The following is a 21322-nucleotide window of genomic DNA, read 5'->3' as shown; positions in this document are numbered from 1 at the left end:
TTCAGGTAAGGAATTGAAAAGATTCTCATAGCCAGAACTGTCTGTGAGCCTATCTGTCAAAGAAGATGCTTTACAGAGTGATAACCCACTAAAAAAGTACCTGCTCTGTGTACTTGGGTACAATCCAGACTTCCCAATCACAGTACACAGTTACACTGACCGCTTAAGTCTCGTTCAAACTGAGAACAAGCTGCCAAGCATTTGTTTTTGTCACAGCCATACATTTAAAATCCCAAATATCTCAGATCTTTGCAGGAAGCGTAAACTAATCAAGCAAGGAAACCAAAACGTTACAAACAGTTTTAAACAGGATTTTTGTTGTGCTGCATAGTGCTCAGACACTGTTTTGAACTCAAGCTGCATCTATTCCTGACAATACCCCAACAGAAAATAGAACTTTATACTTATAAAAAGCAGCATAAGTTATATCAACATTAAAACAGTAAGGAAGTTGATTGTTCAGTCACCAGCAGAAGTCAGTGTTTAACACCTAACTGAAACAGCATGAACCAGCGTGATATTCCCAGCAACCAGGCTCCCTGCATCTCAGGAAGCCAGCACTTCACGGGCTGACACCAGCTAGTTTTGCAGCTCTGATGCTAAGACAGTTGAAATTTTCTGACTAGCAGACTGTGCTTTTGTGACTGATCTCCTCAAGCGACAGCAAACAGGAAGCTCAATCCACAGACTGAGTCTCACAGCTTTGTTCTTGTGCAAGTCACAGGAACAGGTATTTCCCTTTAACCCCAGCCAGCTGAGTTGGAACATACATGAAATAGGGAAAATAAAAGCCAGCTGAAGCAAATGGATCTTTCTGACAAACATTTATAAAGTAAAGCTTTGTAGAAGTAAAAACTTGGACCTCCATTAACCAGAAATCCTAATGAGACCAAAAGCCCCAGAAGATTTACACTACCATAGGAAACAAGATTATCCCCAGTCACCTAAAATTTGGTGCTGAGAATTAACATCAAACCAAAACTGGTATGAACTTCATTCATCTGCTAGAGAGACTTCTTAACTCTGGGTTTTGTCATAGATGTTTGAAATTGGACATTAGCATTTATTTTTAATCTTTTAAGCCAAAAAGGATCATGGCCAACATTATAAAAAGCTAATCAATCTTTAGAATAATATTTAGTAATATTAGTTAGCTGTGGTAGTAGTATAAAGCAAGCTTTTTGCATTGTGTTGATGAAATCATATTTATCCCCTATACACAAGACTCTAGCAACACTCCTGTTTTGGCTCAGAGACAGCCTACATGACAAAATGTACCTTTTTGATCTCAACTATTTACAGATAGTCTTGAAAACCTTGCCTGCTTCTTTCTTTGACTGTGTTTCTTGCCAGCAGCTCTAAAAGACAGTATTTGTAGAAAATCAGGTGAAACACCAAAAAAAGGATCCTACAGAAAATGCTCCTCTGCAGCCAAAACACTTTTCACGTAGTTTTACAAAAAAAAAAGTGGGTGTGGGTGACAGAAAGGACACAAAACCTATGACTTTTTCCTAGACTCTGAAGGGATTTAATAATTTAAGTAAAATAAGATTACATGAGTGTGAATTCATTTAGTTTATTCTAGCATTACCACCTTATGGTCTATACTGCACCAGCATTCATTCTTGTGCAGACAGACGAGCAATATTCCCAAACCTGACTCACACTGTACTTTCTACTCACCTGTTCCACTGTCCCTACAAGTAACAAGTTTTGTGGCTTCAAGATCAAAGTCTATCAGTACCAAGAAGCCTATCTGAACCATTTAATTATCACTTTACAAACATTATACAAATGCTTGTCCATTTTGGTATGAAATCCTGAAACTGGCAAGCACATTTGAGATGTTTTGACATGTGTGCATGTATATATACATGTGGACATGGCACAAAAAGTTTCTTTCTGGAAGTTCACATAATAGATCTGGATACTTGATCACAGTGATTATTTCAAATCAACAAAAAAGATTTTACCATGATAAACATCCATAACACATACGAAGCACTAGGTCTCTCTCCAGACAAGATGTCTGTCTGTACATACAAAGAGTTACAACCTACATTTGTGTTGATGTAGTGTCATATCATATGGTATCTTATACCATGTTATCTGGTGCTTTGCATTCCAATGACTGTTTTTACCTGTGTGGCTGCATAACAAGCAGCCACATGATGGCACTGTGTAACCAGTTTCTGTGCCTTAGTTACAGGCATTTTTCTGTAAAATTGGGCTTGGACTGTCTTCTCACAGCTCATTTGAATCAGTAAAGACAAAGAGTCAAAGGAAGATGCATTTTGTCCCTTTCTTTTATAGCCACTACTGCTTAACTCCTGTGCCTGGTGGATTATACCCATCAAACTTCAGTCTCAGCTGAGATGACCAAGTTATTTCATAATCAAAAACTATTAAAATGCAATTAAGGATCTGCCAAAACCTGAAATCTCTACACAAATTAAGAATTTGCTGTTTAGTCTGATGTTCCTTTGAATTGTTTGAATTTTCAAACCAGAGACAAAAACCAAGATAAAGACTAGCTATTGTATAATTCATTTCAATTTTTATAGTTTGGCTGATACCCTGACAACTTTGAGGAAGAAACAGAATGAATGCCTATTTTCACTTCATTGGATGTCTGATAATGCAGAAACAGCAAATTTCTAGTCCTAACAGACTGAAGGTCAGAATTTGCAAAAGGACGATTCCCAAAAGGTCAATCTACCTCTTGATGAGTGAAAAGCATTAAAGAAACAAAACGTGTCTTGAGGAAACATCCCAAACTAGGAAACAGTGAAAATGGGTATTCTCTGCTCATGCTGTTACCCTCTTCAAGACTTCATTACTTACATCATCACAGCAAGACAAAAGCATTCCCTTCAGCACCTGCAAATCAGACCACCTACTGGAAAACACAAGGGCTCCTTTGCCACCTGCATTTTTAGGCTTCCTAGAAACAGCACAAAAGGAGTATGGTTGTACATTCACATCTCGTCTTCACCTGACATCAGGCTGCATCTGTGGTACATCTCCGAGAAGCAGAACTGTGGGATGCTGCACTGACCTACACCAAGTTAACCCCATCCCTTAGCTACAGCATCTTCATCTTTCAGTCAACCTGCAATCAAAGCATATTTCTTGTACTCCAGACACTGCTGTAAATGTGAGCTGAAAAGCTGGTCTTGCCTCTGCTTGCGGTTACGTAGTGCCATAGCGTACTAAGGCTAAATCTGGCATGGCAGTTCTTCCTGTTCAGAGTTCACATGGATCACAGAAGCACAGAAAGCCCTTCTACCTTACTATATGACCAGAGTACAAGCACAGCATCATGATTCATATTAAAGATGAGCTAAAAGCTGAAGGCAGCTCAGACTGCTGTAATCTGACTAGATCAGTGTACTGCCCAGGAACTATAAAAACAGTTTAACTTAAGTGAAAGCTGACCACCTCTACAACTGACTTGTCTTATGCAATGAGGAACAGGAGTTGAGGCCATTACAATGCAAGACAAGATTATCGAACCTGTGTGCTTGTGACTTGAAGGATGGCATTCCACCAGGCTTTCCTCACAGAGGACGGACAATACCCAGCAGTGAGAGCCACATAATGCTGTGACAGTTAAAAGCAGCCATCTACAGCTGCATAAGAAGCCAACATATACCATCATAGACAACCACTGTGAAGAGCAAATAAGTTCAAGAAAGGAAAGATAACCAGAAGGGCCTTAGCTCTAGTACTTAATTTACACTAGTATACAGATTAGTTTTATCCATTAAACATGCAAGGGTTTAAAGTTTGATGAACAGTGAGATCAGAAGGGCCTCTTAACCCATCATAACCACAGTCTAATCAGCAGGTACTAACTCCTGGATATGCTTCACAACAGTGAATTATAGTCTTGCTTAGAAGCTTATCCAGGCTCTGTTTTAATTGCTTGTCAGATAGCCTCTTTTTCAAAGCGCTATTTTACAGCCTGCATCTTTGATCTACTGAAAATAGACAACTCTAGTATTATATAATTAGATTAGCCTTTATTAAAATACAGAACTATACGAAATTTGAGCTCAGAAGCTTCAGAAAATGCATTAAAAGTCATAATTTGGAGGTGGCATGTCAATGATCTCATCCAGGGTAGCAAGGAAGTCAGCAGTTGATTGTATCAAGTCTGAAAGTTAGAAATAGAGCAAATCAGTTTCTCATGAAACTCAGAATTTATACTCTCCAACATAAGCTAGCTCCCAGTGGATTAGCCTAAGCTCTTGAATGACTAAGGGAAATATTGTTTGATTGTACAAGCTAGTTCCACCTAACTGATCAGTTAGCAATACACTGCAAGAGGTTGCTCAGCAACATCACTTTGAGACCACTACCTGTAGTACTAGGGTTGACCAGTTAAATTCAGCTTGACTATACACCAAAAGCTGTTTGATATTAGTGTGCCATCCTGGTAATTATGACAGCAGTGGCAGTTCACCACTACAACCAGCTAGCTTCCCTCCCAAACCGTTAATGAGCACTATATGTACTGAAACTCATGCTAAGTTTCCACTTACTGGACTCCCATGAAATCTCTTCGATCTTCACAGGTGAAGGAACCATGTTCACACATCTGTCATATGTCTTTTCAAATACCATGAGGGGAACGCCACGCAAGTTGATATTGCTTACTTCATGCTCTTCAGGAAGATCAAAACTGTCAAAGTCTGTTTGAGAAAGACACACTGCAGTTTACCAACAGTGTACAGTAGCAGTAGCCTGGGAAGCTGCAAGTTGTCCTAGATTAAATGAAGTGGGAGCAGGTCCAAAACAACACAACCCAACAATCCCTCTTATGGGCTATTTATTTGCAGTTACACTTTAATTGCCCATAAATTCCCACACACTAACACTTATCAAAAGACTAGACTACATAACTGTTAATATAAAGCAGGAGCTAATATTAACTTCTTTCTGATCACTGTACTAAGTCAGCTTCATCAAGCACAGCATATATGTTTCACCAGCACTGAAGCAGTCTTTTTACACACTCACTTCCACATGAACTGGATGGCTTAAGGACACATGCTGAAGGACTGAGACAACGTAGCCCACTGCAGATATTTTAAGAACAGCTTGAGAAGTTCCCTATTCAACTATTATATCATACAGCAGTCTCTTCAGTTACAAATTACCATCTTGGCATACACTCTTGAGATAGCTCTACTCTTCAGTGCTGCATAAGTATTCCTTTGAATACTTGTCTACTGGTTGCCCTTTAACAAATTAAGGGGCTACAACATGGTTACCTGGAAATAGTTTCCTGCAATCATAATAATGGACTCAGACCACTATCTATCTGGGGCACAGCTACTGCAGTTAGAAATATGTAAATAAGAGAAAGAGGGCATTTTAGAAGTAGCAAGCCCCCTTACATTTAAGAAAGGACTCTACAGAAATACAACACTAGCTTCTTTGCCACAATAGCTCAGCCAAAGCCTTACAACAATGTAACTCATGAAAGCCTGATGGTTCATTTTAATAATTACACCAATTGTCTAACCTCGAGGATCAAAAGGAAACATATTTTCTATTTCTGGCCAGTCTTCTTCAGCAACTGCGTTACAGCTTTCCAATCCAGCAGTATTTTCAGTAACCTTAAAAGGAAAAAGTCACATTATTTGGGCTAATGTGGTTTCTTACTGTAGTAGTTTTGCACTGGCTTTCCTGTGCTATACAGGTCTCCAGACAAGAATGCAGTCCTCAGTTATGCCTAAATTCTTAATACCTTCAACACAAATAAGCCAGAGATGGGCAAATGCTTCAGTTGAGTTGGTATAGTGCAGTACTATATATGGTGGCAGCAAATCACTGTACGAGAACATTTAGGCTCATCATGTTAAACTCCTCACACTTAACATGTAAATAAGACATTAACTCAGACTCTTTTCTCTAGAGCCACTTCTTTGCCATTAGGTATGCCCCAAGCTGTTGTACTCCTTGTGCCTATGCAGGCACACTGGTTTTGGCTAGGATAGTTATTTTTCCTCCTAGTAGCTCATGTGATGCCATGTTTTGGATTTATGCTGGAAACAGTGTTGATAACCCAGGGATGTTTTTGTTCCTGCTGAGCAGGGCTTGCACAGAGCCAAGGCCTTTCCTGCCCCTCACTCCACACCACCCACGAGGGGCTGGGGGGACAGAAGGGGTTGGGAGAGGACACAGCCAGGACAACTGACCCCAATTGACCCATATGGCATCATGCTCAGCAATGAAAACTGGGTGGGAAGTTTGCCAGGGCTGCCATTGCTCAGGGACTGGCAAGGCATCAGTCTACTGGTAATAAGAAATCAGTTTTGGTTTACTTTGATATTTTTAATTATTGTCTTAATCTCAACCCATAAGTTTTCTCACTTTTACCTCTCCAGTTCTCTCCCTTATCCCACTGAGGGGGGCTTAGCTGCCTGCCAGGGTTAAGCAACAACAGGAGGTAAACAATGCTTTTCACTCCCCAAGTATGTTGTACTCACTTTGTTTGCAGCACAAGACTGATTTTTCTGTCTTATCTTTTCCATCTTGCTCGTGACTTCTTCAGTTCTATTCACATTTCCAAGAGCCTTTCTGACAGAGCGAGATGTGGCTGGAGATGTACTGACTTTTTTTTTAGGAAGTGGAGTGTTAACTTGTGTTCTTTCAGATAAGACTTTCGCTGGGAGGGGGCGGGGGAAGGAAAAAAGCAAGCTTTAGCACCATATAAACCCTAAAGTTTGCTTCAGTAAGTGCATGTGCTGGAAAACTAGTTGTCATAAAAATCACTGTTCACCATTTGCAAGTCAGGAACATCAACCCCATCTATGACAAACAAACAGTTATTTTAATTTTTTTTAGTAACTGGTAAGCTTAGCAGAATTAGATACATAGATATAAAAATAGAAAATTATTACTGCTCAAAACACTAAATAACAAAATACATTTATGCACTTCCCTTGATCCCCTGCTGGCTTAGAGCAGCATATACGCACAAGATCCTGTAGGGAATCTTAGCTGATTCTTAGTAGCACCAACTTCTCCATTCTCCTTATCAATAAAGATTAGCGTTGCCATCTTCAGGTTGATAGGACCACTGTGGAAAGTCTGTGAAAGAAAAAAGGGAATAATTCTTGTCATTTATTCCACCACAGAACACTGTAAACAAACCACATTAAAGACTACATACCTGCCATGTGCTGGTCCCTCAAGAAGGGAGAACAAACCCATACTTCACACAATTTCCTAGTAGTTTAGCTACAAACCCTTAAGCCTGACAGCATCTTTAATAGGTTCATAGTCCTAAAGGAGCTTGTATGCACTGGGGAAAGTAGCAAGATCTCACTAACAATCATACACAGAAAGATCTAATACCTTTGATTTGCTTTGTCACTTCTTTATAGTGTTTAATTGTTTCCTCAGTACAAGAGGAGATTACATCTCCTAATTTAGCAATCCAGTCCTTAGCTCAGCTGGTAGCACCTCAGCAGCCAAAAGGCATGCCAGTTATTTTACCAGCAGAGCCACCTTTTCACCAGAAAAGGTATTAGAGGACATCCTACATAAATAGATCAGTACTGCTTTTCAGCCCCATCTGAGACGAGAGCCCTCCCTTGCACCGTTAAGCGCAGGCAGCTCCCACCTGGAGCTTGCCACTGCCATCGCAGAAGCGGGCCAGTAATTCCTCCTTCAAGAGGACGCTGGGGAAAAACCGCTTCGAACTGGCATAGCTTGAAGTCAGAGAGAACCCCACAGCCGTAGATCCCCACGCTTTCCCTATTTGAGCCGCCCTCCGCTCACAGATTCAGAGGCCCCCGCACCCGGCTCGGCCCATGGCCCCAGCGGCCCTCCCGCCCGGCCACGCGTGCCCAGCCGGGAGCTCACCTCGGGAACCGCCGGGAGCTCCGACCGCACGAGAGGGCAGCTAAGGGAGGGTAGCCGAACCAGAACCACCTCGCCTGAAAAAGACCCACCACAGTACCTCAACCGCCGGCACGTTTTAAACCGTCTCCGCATCGCCCATTGGCCGTTTCGACCAACGCTCGCAGCCGATTGGCTCAGCGGCGCCGCTTCCGCCCCGCCTCGCCCGCCCCCCGCGGCTCCACACCGCGTTGCGATGGTGACTGCGTGGCACCGCCCCTGGCTGTGCGAGGTTCCTGGTGGGGCGGGCCTCTGGGCGGGGCCGCGGTGCATTGTGGGGCGGCGGCGGCGGCTGTGGCGGCGACGGCGGCCTGGCCGGTACCGGGGCGGCGGCGATACGGGGAGCCGGGTGGGAGCGGGGCGACGCTTGGGCTTGGGCGGGCGCGGAGCAGCCGTCTGGGGCTTAGAGGGGGTACCCGCCCCCACGCGGGCCGGGCCCAGGCCCTGGCGGGGCGCTGCAGCCTCGCCTCCGGGATACGGGAAGGCCCCGGCCTGTGCGTCGTGCGGGGCTCGGAGGGGGCCTTGCGGCAGCTCCGGCCTGTCCGCCGGTCCCCCCCGCCTGTGGGAGCCCGGGGACTGACAGCTCCCCCGCGGAAGCGGGGCCGAGCCCCCGGCCCCCCGCGCGGGCGGGGAGGCCCGACGGTGCCGTCACGACACGGTGACGGTGTCGTGGAGCTGCGGGCAGCACCGCTGCTCTTCCCTGTCGCGCGGCTTGGAGAAGAGAACTTTCGATAAGACAGGGTTTGGTTCTTTTCCCACACCAGCAGTTATTTCTGTGAAAAGACACACGTCAAGAGCGTGTAATACAGCGTTACTGATTTAACTTAATGATACAAAACCATGTTGAAGAACTGTGCTGTCAAATGGTGTTGATCTGTGAGGCTTTTTATCTTTTTTTTTTTTCCTAATTTCTGTTACAGAGGAAAAACCACAATGGCATCAGGGACAGTAATGAACACCACTTCTGCGGGAGGATCCAATGATGTGAACCTGGAGGAACCGAAGAAGATGACAAGGGAAGACTGGAGAAAAAAGAAGGAATTAGAAGAACAAAGGAAACTAGGAAATGCACCTGCTGAGGTGGATGAAGAAGGAAAGTAAGTTTTTGTTCTAAGGCTACTGGTTAAAAATGTCTTTTTTCTGGTTGTGATTGCACAATAATCGCAGGGGTAATGTGCGATTTCTACGTGATTCATTGTAGAATTAAACGGTTGAACTTTGTGAATTTGCTTGTGTAACATTCTAGTCATCCTCAGAAAACAGATGTTTTCCAAAAAAATGTAGGTTCAGTGTTTAGCTACTGTGATCTCCTGATGGTGCTGCTAAAAAGTCCAATCTGTGCAGCTGCTTACAAGTGGTGCTTTAAAAGCAACTAAAACGTAGTTCTGGGGAACTTTACTGCATACCGTTTCCATTCCCGCTCTCTTGCTTCTACAAGGCTCATTGTTTCTGAGAAGATAAATGTTACTATTTTTGTGCTCAGTAATGTTGCATAGAATAAGGTATTTGATTTGGAGTCAGGATTTTAGATGAATTAAATGGTGACAAAATTTCAATGAAAGTTTGCATTTATCTGGTTAAATTAGAGCTTATTTTGCAACGCACTGCAACAACATTATTTTGTTATCACTTCTAAAGAACTGAATTTAACGTGAGAGTTGTTTGTTTTGCTAAGTTGTTGTGGTATTTTTCCCTATGCCATGTATTTATTATACAACGTCTTTTACAGAGATATCAATCCTCATATTCCTCAGTACATATCCTCAGTACCATGGTACATAGATCCTTCTAAAAGACCTACACTAAAGCATCAGAGACCTCAGCCAGAGAAGCAGAAACAGTATAGTTCCTCTGGAGAATGGTACAAACGAGGAGTTCAGGAGGTATGCAAAATATTTTTGTCATAAAATAAAGATCAGGTTTGCTTTTGCGAGGAGATGAGAAAAGAAGCATTGACTCCCTATAAAGACATAACTCTGGTTCCATGTTTTTGAGAGGCAAAGGAGCTGGGAATTCTTACTCAGCGGGCAAGTCAGTGTTTGGTAATAATCAAAGTATGTGTTCTGGTTTTAGGTGTATCAAAAAATTAATTAGTTGTTGGGAACACGCATATGAATCTTGCACAAGTTTGTACAACGCTCTTTTTTTGTTGTTGTTTAGCATGCTGTAGCAACTAGATATCGTAAAGGAGCTTGCGAGAACTGTGGGGCATTGACACACAAAAAGAAAGACTGCATGGAGGTAAACTTGACTTTTGTTGGAGTTTTAATGGTTTTGAAAACAACGTGAGTTCCAATCTTAGTGAAAAATAGCTATAGATAAAGCTGTTTTACAAAAGGTCACAAGTATTGAAAGGTGGCTTGAAAATTTCTAAAGAAATTGTTATGTAGGAAAAATGAAAGGAAAAAATGCTGCTATTCAGGGTTTTGCTCATCAATTCTGTTTGTGATAACTGCTGTAATAATAGGTGAAAATGTTTAGCTCTTCATGTTAATTTGCTTTAATTCAAGTGCTGCTGTGCCTGTCTTTCTGTTTCATGTCAGCTAGAAGGCATCCCCAGAAGCTGTGGTTTAATTGCTCTCTTAATTGTGGAAAATAGAGTTAGAAATTGATGGGGGTTGGAGTCAGTTGCGCCACTTTAAAATACAGAAGTGAACTACTTGTGTTTATTTACAATTGACAGGCTTTTAGTGCTGAATTTAACTGGCTTTAGAAGAGCTTGACTGATGCTGTTTTTAAAGGGATATCTGAGTGAGTAACATATTTTAGTTTAATGGACTGATCCAACCATTTTTTTCCTTTCAGAGACCCAGGAAAGTTGGAGCAAAATACACAGGCATGAATATTGCACCAGATGAACATGTGCAGCCTCAACTGATGTTTGATTATGATGGAAAGAGAGACCGTTGGAATGGTTATAACCCAGAAGAGCACATGAAGATTGTAGAGGAATATTCCAAGGTTGATTTGGTACGTAGGTCTGCAATTTACTGGGGAAAGCTTCAGCATTTGGCTTGGCTGGGAGGAGGAATGTTTATGTGCACTGTTAATGTTAGAGTTTGTGCTGTATTCGTCATGCAAAAGCGAGGTGGATTCTGTGTTTGATAGTAATCTTCGTTTAAACTGAAAATTCAGATAAAACTGGCAACTGAGTATAGGTCTGCGCAACAAATTAAGCATCTCTCCAGATTGTTTACTTTTTAATAGACAACCTTAGAATTTATTACCCAAGATGCAGGTAGAATTGCTGGCAAGAAAGGAATTTATTATCTGGCTGTATTAAAGCTCATAAGTGTATCTATTTTGTAAACTAATTCATGTTATTTTACTTATGAATCATTTTTGTTAGCATGATGGAGCAGCGAACTATTTGTACGTGTCTCTGTGCAGATCAGCACCTTGCTGTTGCAGTTAACTTTCTATCTGTATGCACCAAATTCATGTGGATGCTATTAACTTTTGGGGGGCGGGGGGGGCGGAAAAGAGTTCACTACCTTGGCTGGATGTTAGGCCAGTTCCAAACAGTAGTTAGGTGCCTAACCAACTCCCTTCAGTGCTGGGTGCTCAATATTTTCCTATAGTGCATAGGAAATCTAGTGCTAAATGTGATCTAATCAGCATGTATAAATGTCTCATGCGAGTGTTTAAAGGCAGAGCCAGATTCTTCTCAGTAGTATCTAGTGACAGGATAAGAAGCATTGGGCACAAATTGAAATACAAGAAGTTCTTTTTAAACATGAGAAGAGAGGGTTCTCCTGTAAGGGTGATCAAACAGTGGAACAGCGTGGCTGGTAAGGCTGGGGAGTCTCCATTCTTGCAGTAATCAAAACCTGCATAGGCACAGTCCTGCACAGCCTGTTGTAGGCAAGTCTGCTTTGAGCAGGAGGATTGTCCTTGGTGGTCTCCAGAGGTACCTCCAGCATCAACTGTTCTGTGGTTCTGTGAGGTCAAACACATATAAATATGCACTATAAGCTACTTTAGAATTTCACTTTAGATGCCAGACTTGGGTGCTTTCTGGGTCAAACATAAATGCTTGCAGCATCGGTCATGAAGTACCTTAAGCACTGATGTTCCTAAGTCGATTATGAGGACACAATAACAAAACTTGTTTGTTCTTAAACAATATTGAACTAAAATAAGCTCTCTCTTTCTTAAATTAGGATGCACATAGTAATGGTATAGCTTCATAAGCTCTAGTAAACGTTTTATTTAACAGTGTAATATAAAATAGTAAAATGGCTAGTGTATATGTAGCTTCCTTTTCTTGAAGCTCAAAAAACAATATGGTAAAGCACAGGAGTAGAGGAGAGAAGCTCTAGGCTGCTGATTTTTTACAAGCACCCAGAGAATTGAAACCTCATATTTAAGTTATTACTTAAATACATTTTAAATGATAGCAGTCACGAGAGATGCTTATGGTAAGTATTACTACCACTTACTATTAAAAAGAAATATTAAAACAAATGCATTTTCACAACATGCAGGCCAAACGTACGCTGAAAGCCCAGAAGCTTCAGGAAGAGTTAGCATCAGGAAAGCTGGAGCAAGTGGTAAGTAAACTAAACCCTAATTTATTTTTGTTTAGGCTGAATAAAAATGCCACAGGTTACTTCTTCTCTCTGATGCTTTTATTCTCTGTGTAGGGTCTGCTATTTTTTTATGCCCCTCAGTAATTTAAAGATTTTCCTAGCACCAGCATATCTTGTGTCACATTCAAGAATTTGAAGCTGCTTCTTTCAAATGAGAGTGGCTTTGTTTTCCCCTTGTGAGCAGAAATTTTGTGTGATTATTTTTCTTGCTAAAACTAATGACATGGATTTTTTGGTCAGAAAAACTTGTTTTCCATGTAGTAGTTTTGTTTATGTACTGAAGTGTTATTTTATATTTCAAGATTATTATGTCTGAGTAATGTTGAGATAATGACTATTACGTGGCTGTGGATTGTTTTAGTAATGCTTAGTATAAATTTTAATAGGAAGGTATTTTCTCTATCTTAGAACCAAACTTCTTTCCTCTTCAGTTGTTGCTATGACTATTTGCAGTGTCTCTGGTTATTTGAAGGCTGAACATATGTATTTCCCTCTGGCATGTAACTGCAGAGTTTGCATCTTCCACTAACTTCTACAAGCTCCTCTTGGAAAATTCTAATTTTAAAATGCGTTTCTGATAATATTCCAAGTTTATAAAATGGGGAAAAAGTAGAGACTACTGCTGGTCAGAACGTAGGGGTATTTTAGTCAATATGGTAAGAAACAAAACACTAAGCAAGAGTGCGTACAACTGGGCCTCCGTTTTCCAGAGGTTGTCACGTTGCATTTTGTCACTAGGTGGCAGAGTGAACTTAATCTGTAACCCAGCATAAACTGCGACGTTCTGACCTTCCCGATAGAAAAGATTCTTTCTCTTTTTGATGCCTGTTTTCACAACAAGGCAAAGTTGTTGGTTTCATATACTTAGTCCGTACAAAATGGAGCTAAGAAAAGTATGTTTTAAACATAAGAACTGTCTCTGGTGGAGGGGACTGAGACTGATCCCACTTTGCATTTGCATAGTCAGTGCTGGCCAATTTGCTGGTCAGTCTTCCAGGACTCACCATTGTTTCCATCTTTACTGCTGCAAGTATTCTCAAGTTAGAGGCTAAGCAGGTTAAAAAAATAAATTCTGGATATGTTTCTCCAGATTAAATTATGGCTTCTGATTCATGCTCTGTATTTCTGTCAGTCCTAACTAAATACTTGCATATGCATATCTTATTTTTTTTTAAGCTTTTAGAGTTGAATTTTGGTTATATTAGATAGGAAATATTCTAGTTAAACCATTAGTCTCTAAAGGCATAGCAAGCTCTAAAAAAACAGTGACAGTTCTAGAATTTGCTCTTCTTGCAAAGGCTTGGAAATTTAGTTGGGAATACTGTGAAAAGATCTCCAACATGCATCTGTAATAGAGACACTTATAAACTCTTTCCCAGAACATTCAAAATATAGCAGTCTTTGTGCATTCTGTGCCACAGGTAAATTGTATTTTACATCCAGCATCAAAGCTCTGCGTTGATTGCTCTTTATCTCCCTGCCATCTTTCCTCTCTCCACTATCTTGTCTTCTCTGCTGATGTGCTCTTTGTTTGCTGCAGAACTCCCCAAGACACCAGTGGGGAGAAGAGGAACCAAATTCACAGACAGTAAGATGATTACCCACTGCATCACACCACGGGCAGAAAAAAGGGCCTGTAGTTAGTGGAACAGTGAAACAAGGGTGGCATAAGGGTTTCAATGTTGGGTTCCTGCCACTGGCTGCCTATTCTTTTGGACAGAGGTTGCCAGGTTTCATAGAGGGGTTTTTGGTTTTAACTCCTGTGTGTTGTCAAACCTTAGAGATGTAAGCAAATAACTAGTTTTTAATATATGGTGTATTTTGCCCAAGATAACTTCTCTTAATATCATCACAGTTAATGTTTTTGTAACTGTTTCCACATGAGGAAGTGGAAATCCTCTAACAAGAGTATTTCTGAAACCTGTTGAATGTTAGGTTTTTTTACTGTTGGAATTTTTAATGAAACTACTAAAAAGAGATTCTTATACTTGTCTCTAGAGCTAATGTCCTCTTTTATTTAGATGTTTCCCATCTCTTCTCAGGAAAGAGATCATAACAGTGAAGATGAAGATGAAGATAAATATGCAGATGACATTGATATGCCTGGGCAGAACTTTGACTCTAAAAGACGTATCACAGTTCGAAACTTACGTATTCGGGAAGATATTGCAAAAGTGAGTAAAGAATTCTTTGCAGAGGTTCTTTTGGATTCATGAGAGTTAATTTCAGAAAATTGTACGCTCAGTTATTAATGAGTTTGCATATGGGTCTTGGAGTTTGGAGGTTAAGGTCTGTTCCTACTCATGTTATGACCTTGTCACAGTCATCCTTTTACACAGATACACCTTTTTAAAATGTCTAAGCTCGGGGATACAGTAGTAACTTCAGTTCTTTTAAAATCATAAATACCTAGTATCTTATATGCTGTTTTCTTTCCCTAGTACCTGAGGAATCTAGATCCAAACTCTGCTTATTATGATCCCAAAACAAGAGCAATGAGGGAGAACCCATATGCCAATACAGGCAAGAATCCAGATGAGTAAGTTAAAACAGGGTCATGCTTGTGTATCCAACAAAACTCTGTTAAAAATGAGATTAATCGTTTTGTATTTTCTTTTACCTGTATGTTCTTTTACTAATTAATCTCTAGTCAGCTATGGATAGAAGTAGTAGTAATCATGGAAAAAATGTTTTATTTAGCAGCACTCTTTGTTTTAGTATATAGAGTGGTGTTTTTGTAATACTGGCCCTAAATCTTCAGGGATATGTGGACCACAGGGATATGTGTAATGTGTAATGTACAAGGATTAGAACACTCTACTGTATCTAGAGGTGACACCGATGAATAGTAATGACGTTTATGTAAAGTATTTCAGTAACCAAATCTTAAACTTCATCCCGTGTTCGTTTGGAGGTGTTCAACACTGGACACTAGCATGGAGTATCCATGGTACCTAACTCAATGCCTGAATTAGGAGCAAAAGCTCCTCACATATTAATGGAGTCTGCATGGAAAAGGTCTGAAAGCTTTGGCATTGTCTAGATAGACAACTTAATTAAAGAATGCCATAGGCTGACTTTTGGCGGCGCATAAGGCTGTCTCACTTAAAACCCGAGTCAAGCACTTGAGCTGTGACCCTGCCATGACCTGTGTAGTGCTGTGGACATACAGAGCAGACAGGCTGTGAGCAGAAACATTTATTTAGAGTACAGTAATCGGATTAGCTCACTGCCTGAAATAGAGTGGCAATGGCTAAATGCTAGCAAATAATGCTCTTTCCACCTCTCCTTGCCCCCAGCTAGAATAATGCCAGTCCGTTCTTTTTTTGAAGATGCAGATGCTTTCACTTTCCTCCAGACCCATAATTTGACCTTTGTTGAATCTGTTGTTTCTACTACAGCATTGCAGACTGTAAATTTTTTAGAGTGGGAGATGAAAAGCCTGGAAAATTGGATTGTTAACATTATTTGATTGTCAACCTGCGTTTTGTGTACTCATTGTGAATCTCTTCAAGGGGTGTGCAAAAGGTAACTGAGAGCTGTTGCCAGGCTTTAACCCAGTAAAATACGCTTGGTCTGGGCGCGAAGAGAGATTCACAAAAAGCTGTAAATCGCTATGCTAGAGTATCACCTACTATTCATACATATTTATCGTGCAATTAGGTCCATGCTTGACTCATGGCACTTGGTTTCCCAGACAAAGCTATAGGTGTCTGTCATAAGATGTTTGCATATAAACATAGGCATCATGTATTCTGAGTTGCTGTCTCATACTTTCATGACTCTATGCAAAGCCTAGACTTTCATTTCACATATTGAGTTGTATGCTCCCTCCTCTCCCTCCATTCTTAACTCCCAGGGCACAAAGGAGAATTTTTTTTTCCTGTTGGTGTACTGTGGTTTTATTTAAGAGGAAATCATGTTATTTGTATGCTAAGGATCTTATTGTTCTTTTCTGCAGAGTTGGTTATGCAGGTGACAACTTTGTTCGCTACACTGGAGATACCATTTCAATGGCACAGACTCAGCGTAAGTGGGCTTGGGTTTGGTTTGGTTTTTTTTAAGGAAATGGTCTTAAAGACTTAAGTTAACAATGCTTCTTTCTTGTAAAAGAGAAATGAATCTTTTTAGATTGAGGCTTTCTTTTGAATTACTACAGAATTAAAGATGGTAATTTGAATGTCAGTTTTAGAATAAATATTGAGTGAAACCTCTTGTGTACGCAGTGTTTGCTTGGGAGGCTTATGACAAAGGCTCTGAAGTTCATCTTCAAGCAGACCCTACAAAATTAGAGCTACTTTATAAATCCTTCAAAGTGAAAAAGGAAGATTTCAAGGCACAGCAGAAAGAAAGCATCCTAGAGAAGGTAATATACGTTTGGTTTTATTTAATAAGAATTCTGTTGAATCTGAAGTCTGGGTCTTGGGGAACAAATAAGATTACTAATGCTATGTGAAAATGTATCAGCTGTTCTCAGCATCTTAGATTTAGAAAAAGATTTTTATGTCTATACACAGTATCGCATCAATTGGATTCATTATGTTTTTTAATATAGGAACCTTTGAAGATCTGCTGGCATTTCTTTGGATTATTGGGAGCTCTTCCCTTAGCTGTCAGAATTTCTCCAGTGAAAAATCTGACAGCAGTGTGTAGGAGGAGTGGGGATTTAGATTTTTTTTTTAAATAATACAAGTGGTTGAAAAATTCTTTTGCTGTTTAAAAGTGGTATCTTTTGTAAAATACCCAAGTAACTGTCTCCCAAAATTATTTTTAAATTTTTCTTTTCTCTTAAATGTGAAAATCAGAATTTTTGGACTCTAGTTTTGTGTGCAATCTTCTAGATAAATAGCCGTCTTGTATTTTGCTACTGGTTTCTTGGACAACTGATAAAGAACAAAATAACCCATTTAGGTTCTAGCCTTGTCAACGTTCAAGTTCGGACGTGGACAGGAAGTACTGCTCTGGTTATACTGGAACTTTTGGGGAAATGTATGCTTAACTACATAAAAAAGTGGGTTTCTTGCAAAATTATTATATGTCATTTATATATGTATTTTAGTATGGAGGACAAGAACACCTAGATGCCCCGCCAGCTGAACTGCTGTTAGCTCAAACAGAAGATTACGTGGAGTACTCTAGACATGGAACAGTCATCAAAGGACAAGAGAAAGCTATTGCTTGCTCTAAATATGAAGAGGATGTAAAGATCAACAACCATACAGTAAGCCTTAGCTTATGTAAAAATTATTAAAAATGTATATTTCTTCCCATTGGAAGGGAATGAGGCATGGTAGGGTACAGTACAACATGACACAGCAGATAAATTTCTCCTGTCTCAAAACTCTGTCATCTCCTGACACTCCCTTTTCTACTAAGGAGGAATGTCAAGTTGTCGTGGTTGCATTGTGAATGGGAGGCATTGCGGTGGCAATCTTAAACTGAAGGGGAAGTCATTGTGTTTCTCTTTGACTTTGAATATGAGTTGACCACATCCTGTTGCTTTTCTTTTTTTTGAAACTGTACCTGTAAAGTTGCAAAAGTATTTCTCATAACTTTCCCTTCTGGACAATAGAATCATAGAATCATTAAGGTTGGAAAAGGCCTCTAAGATCATCAGATCCAACCGTCAAGCAATCCAACCAGACTGTTTGACTAATTTACTTACTAGGATATAACCTCAAGAAAAAATTGCAGCCTGCCTCTTACGGGAGTATCATTGTGGACATAACTGCTATGGTGTTTTCTTTTGCAGTGCATTTGGGGTTCATATTGGAAGGATGGCAAGTGGGGTTACAAATGCTGCCACTCGTTTGTCAAGTACTCATACTGTACAGGAGAAGCTGGGAAAGAAATTGCTGTAAGTATTGTCTTATTTAGTCACTTGGAAAGAGCTAAAAAACATTCATCTTCCCACCTAAGTTTTAGACTGTTTTGGTTTTGGCGGTTTGTGGTTTTTTGGTTTTTTTTTTTTTGTCCTTGCCCTTGCAACTGTGCCTAGTAAATGGGTATCCTTCCTCTTGTCTTTTGTACAGAATGCTGAAGCAAGCTTACTGGAAGAGCAACCCAGGGAGGAAGAACACATAACAAAACCCAAAACACTGATGGAGGTAGGTTGTTTCCCTTTCTCGGGAAGGCATATATTTTTCCTCAGCGTTTTAAGAGATGGAAAGATACGCGTAACTACAAAATTATGTAAGTCATGATGAGTCTGAAAATTATTAGACTGCATTATTAGATCATTAACATCTCCACTGAGAACTAAGCTCTCAAATAGCATTAATAGACGCTTGGGATTTAATGGCTTGAAGATTAGTAATGTTTGCACAAGTTGAATCTTTAACAGTAGCCGGTTTTCCACTTTACAGATCCACCAAGAGAAACAGAAAGAGAAGAAAAAGAAGAAGCACAAGAAGAGCTCAAATTCAGATAGTGAGGGTGAAGAGAAAAAGAAGCAAGAAAAACTTAAAAAGGTACATTATACTCTTCAGTGGTTTTGTGGCAAAAAGATCTTGAAATACGTTTTACAGCAACGTCAGTTTTGTGAAGCCTGTAATGCAGTATTCTGTGGGATGTTCTTTGATGCTAATTTTGAGCTAAAGCAAATTTAAAATGCTGTTAGATGTTCTAAATTACATTCCCTTTTTCTAAGGTAAACATGCAATAAATACTTCGTTTTGGAAGGCTTAGTTTAGAAGACTTAGAATGCTTCCTTTCTAGGCACCCATTACAGCTGTAGATCTATAGAAGACATTGCAGAATACAATTATTTGGGTATTGACGAAGGATGGAGAGATCAAAGGCACTGCCAAAGCTTAACTTAGCCCTTTTTATCCCAGACTTGGGCCCAGACTGATAGCTGATGCAATAAATCCATCCACCAAGCCATCTACTGACTGCTGCTGAGCAGCTCTTCCACAAGCATGGCAGCCTGCCTCTGGATATTCAGAGTGTGAAACTAATGTTGAACTATGGTTAATCAAAGCATTGTACAAATGCAGCTTCTTTTCAGTAGCAAGAAGGAGCAACAGTAGTAGTTTGAGGAATTGGATAACATGTATTTCAAAAAACCTTGGGGGAAAAAAAAAAACAAACCAACAAACAAACCCAAACCCCTAAGATGACATGCTTGCTTATCTGCTTTTGTACTTGCTGGGTCATGATTACATTTTACGTAAAGCCAAGGAGTTTCTTACTTTATTTGGATAATTGGAAAGAGATTAAAGTATCTTGTTTGCTAAATATCATATTACCATCATTTTATGTTAAACACTAAAAAACGAGCATGAAATGAAGTGTGCTGGAGGTGGGCCAGGCAGATGTGTACCACTTATTCCAACATTCTGCCTGCTGCTTGTTCATTATACTAGAATCTAATGCAAACTTTTGTTGTTTTTTATTGCTTAACTTTCATTGTGGGTTGTTTGTTTGGGTTTTTTTTTTTTTCTTTGCTTTCATTTCAGGCACTAAATGCAGAAGAGGCTCGTCTTCTCCACGTTAAAGAAATCATGCAGTTAGATGAGAGGAAGAGACCGTACAACAGCCTATATGAAACCAGGGAGCCAACAGAAGAGGAAATGGAAGCCTACAGAATGAAACGTCAGAGACCTGATGATCCCATGGCCTCTTTTCTTGGACAGTAGTAATGGTGAAAATTATTCCAATACACAAGACTTTTTTTCATACCTGTTTCCAACTTTATAGACACTTGCTTACCTTCCACATGTCTTAATAATTGCCAGACATAGCAGAGACCTTTTTTGCACCAAAGAAGTTGGTGAAAACTTCTTTCAACAGATATAAACTGTACAATACTTACAGCAATTTTATACATGTGTGTGTATATACATATACAGTCACAAATATATATATACAGACACACATGTGTATATATAAAATTCTATGTATATATAGAACATGTACGCCTACTCTGTAAATTCTTTATTGGGAAAGATCTGATGCTGGCTGGGATTCTAGGTTTGTTTTGGCCAGCTGATGTATCCACAGAATCATGATACACTCAGTAAAACTGACTACTCAAATGGTCAGCAGGTGTCACAACACAGAACAACAATTGTTGGAAAAAAAATTTCATACAGCTACTGAAGCCTCCTGTTTGTAAAGAGAGTTGCCTGTCACATGGCTTTAAAGGGAGAAATATCTTCTTTGTTGACAACTTTGTAGTAAGTATTTTGGAAATGTAAAGATTGTTTGCTTTGTACAGTTTTGGTTAAATTAATATAAAGATCTTAAATGCTGTCCAGCCTTTTTAATTAAGAGGGTAGAAGCTGACTGTAGAGCATTTAAATTCTAATTTTGTTTCTGCAGATGTGAACATAGAAATTTCAGCTGCAAAGATGTGAGTTCTTTGGTTTTCTGTTTGGTAACAGTATTCATCTTACCCTTCTAACTTCCAGAGTCCTGTTACATGGTGTAATTCTAAGTGTCAGGCTCTAATACCTTGTGATAATGTGAAGCAACATCTGCTTTGTGTTTGGCAATATCAGTTCCTTAAAGTGGGAGTTTTCCCCTAATAGATACTCCCCTTTTAATAGATATTAAAAGCTGAAGAAATGGGTGAAAAACTTCACAGCATGACTTTAGAGTTGGAAGCCTTGAGAATTATTTCTATTATGGCTTAAACTGTCTTATTAAACATGGCTCTTATAACTGCATTTAATGTGGTTATATTAATGGTAGGACAATGAAGACTCTGTAATCTTGGCTTTTCCTCTTAAAATTAGGAACCTGATTACAGTTTCCACCTTGTAAAAAATGAAGGAAGTTAAAGTTACTGGAAGAAAATGAAACAGTAG

The 21322-nt window shown here is 39.8% G+C and overlaps 2 protein-coding genes across 2 annotated transcripts; one reads left to right on the top strand and one right to left on the bottom strand.

Annotated features, from left to right (window-relative positions):
- Window positions 1–4003: 4003 nt before the first annotated feature.
- On the bottom strand, window positions 4004–8034 carry PTTG1 (PTTG1 regulator of sister chromatid separation, securin). Its single transcript, XM_075102099.1, has 6 exons — window positions 7882–8034; window positions 6993–7104; window positions 6501–6679; window positions 5534–5627; window positions 4548–4697; window positions 4004–4159 (listed from the first exon to the last, which is right to left on the bottom strand). Exons 1-6 carry the CDS (start codon window positions 8011–8013, stop codon window positions 4080–4082), a joined length of 747 nt encoding a protein of 248 aa, XP_074958200.1. The 5' UTR covers window positions 8014–8034; the 3' UTR covers window positions 4004–4079.
- A 64-nt stretch (window positions 8035–8098) lies between these two features.
- On the top strand, window positions 8099–20764 carry SLU7 (spliceosome associated SLU7). Its single transcript, XM_075102098.1, has 16 exons — window positions 8099–8235; window positions 8838–9014; window positions 9647–9800; window positions 10078–10158; window positions 10723–10887; window positions 12405–12470; window positions 14050–14097; window positions 14552–14683; window positions 14951–15048; window positions 16471–16538; window positions 16736–16875; window positions 17569–17730; window positions 18262–18366; window positions 18542–18616; window positions 18875–18979; window positions 19970–20764. The coding sequence occupies exons 1-16, from the start codon at window positions 8114–8116 to the stop codon at window positions 20147–20149; spliced, it is 1878 nt and encodes a 625-aa protein (XP_074958199.1). The 5' UTR covers window positions 8099–8113; the 3' UTR covers window positions 20150–20764.
- Window positions 20765–21322: the final 558 nt, after the last annotated feature.

Source organism: Phalacrocorax aristotelis, chromosome 8 (genome assembly GCF_949628215.1).
Source record: "Phalacrocorax aristotelis chromosome 8, bGulAri2.1, whole genome shotgun sequence".
Taxonomy (NCBI): Eukaryota; Metazoa; Chordata; class Aves; order Suliformes; family Phalacrocoracidae; genus Phalacrocorax; species Phalacrocorax aristotelis.
Note: the sequence above shows the minus strand (reverse complement) of the source record. Positions and strands in the feature narration are given on the sequence as shown.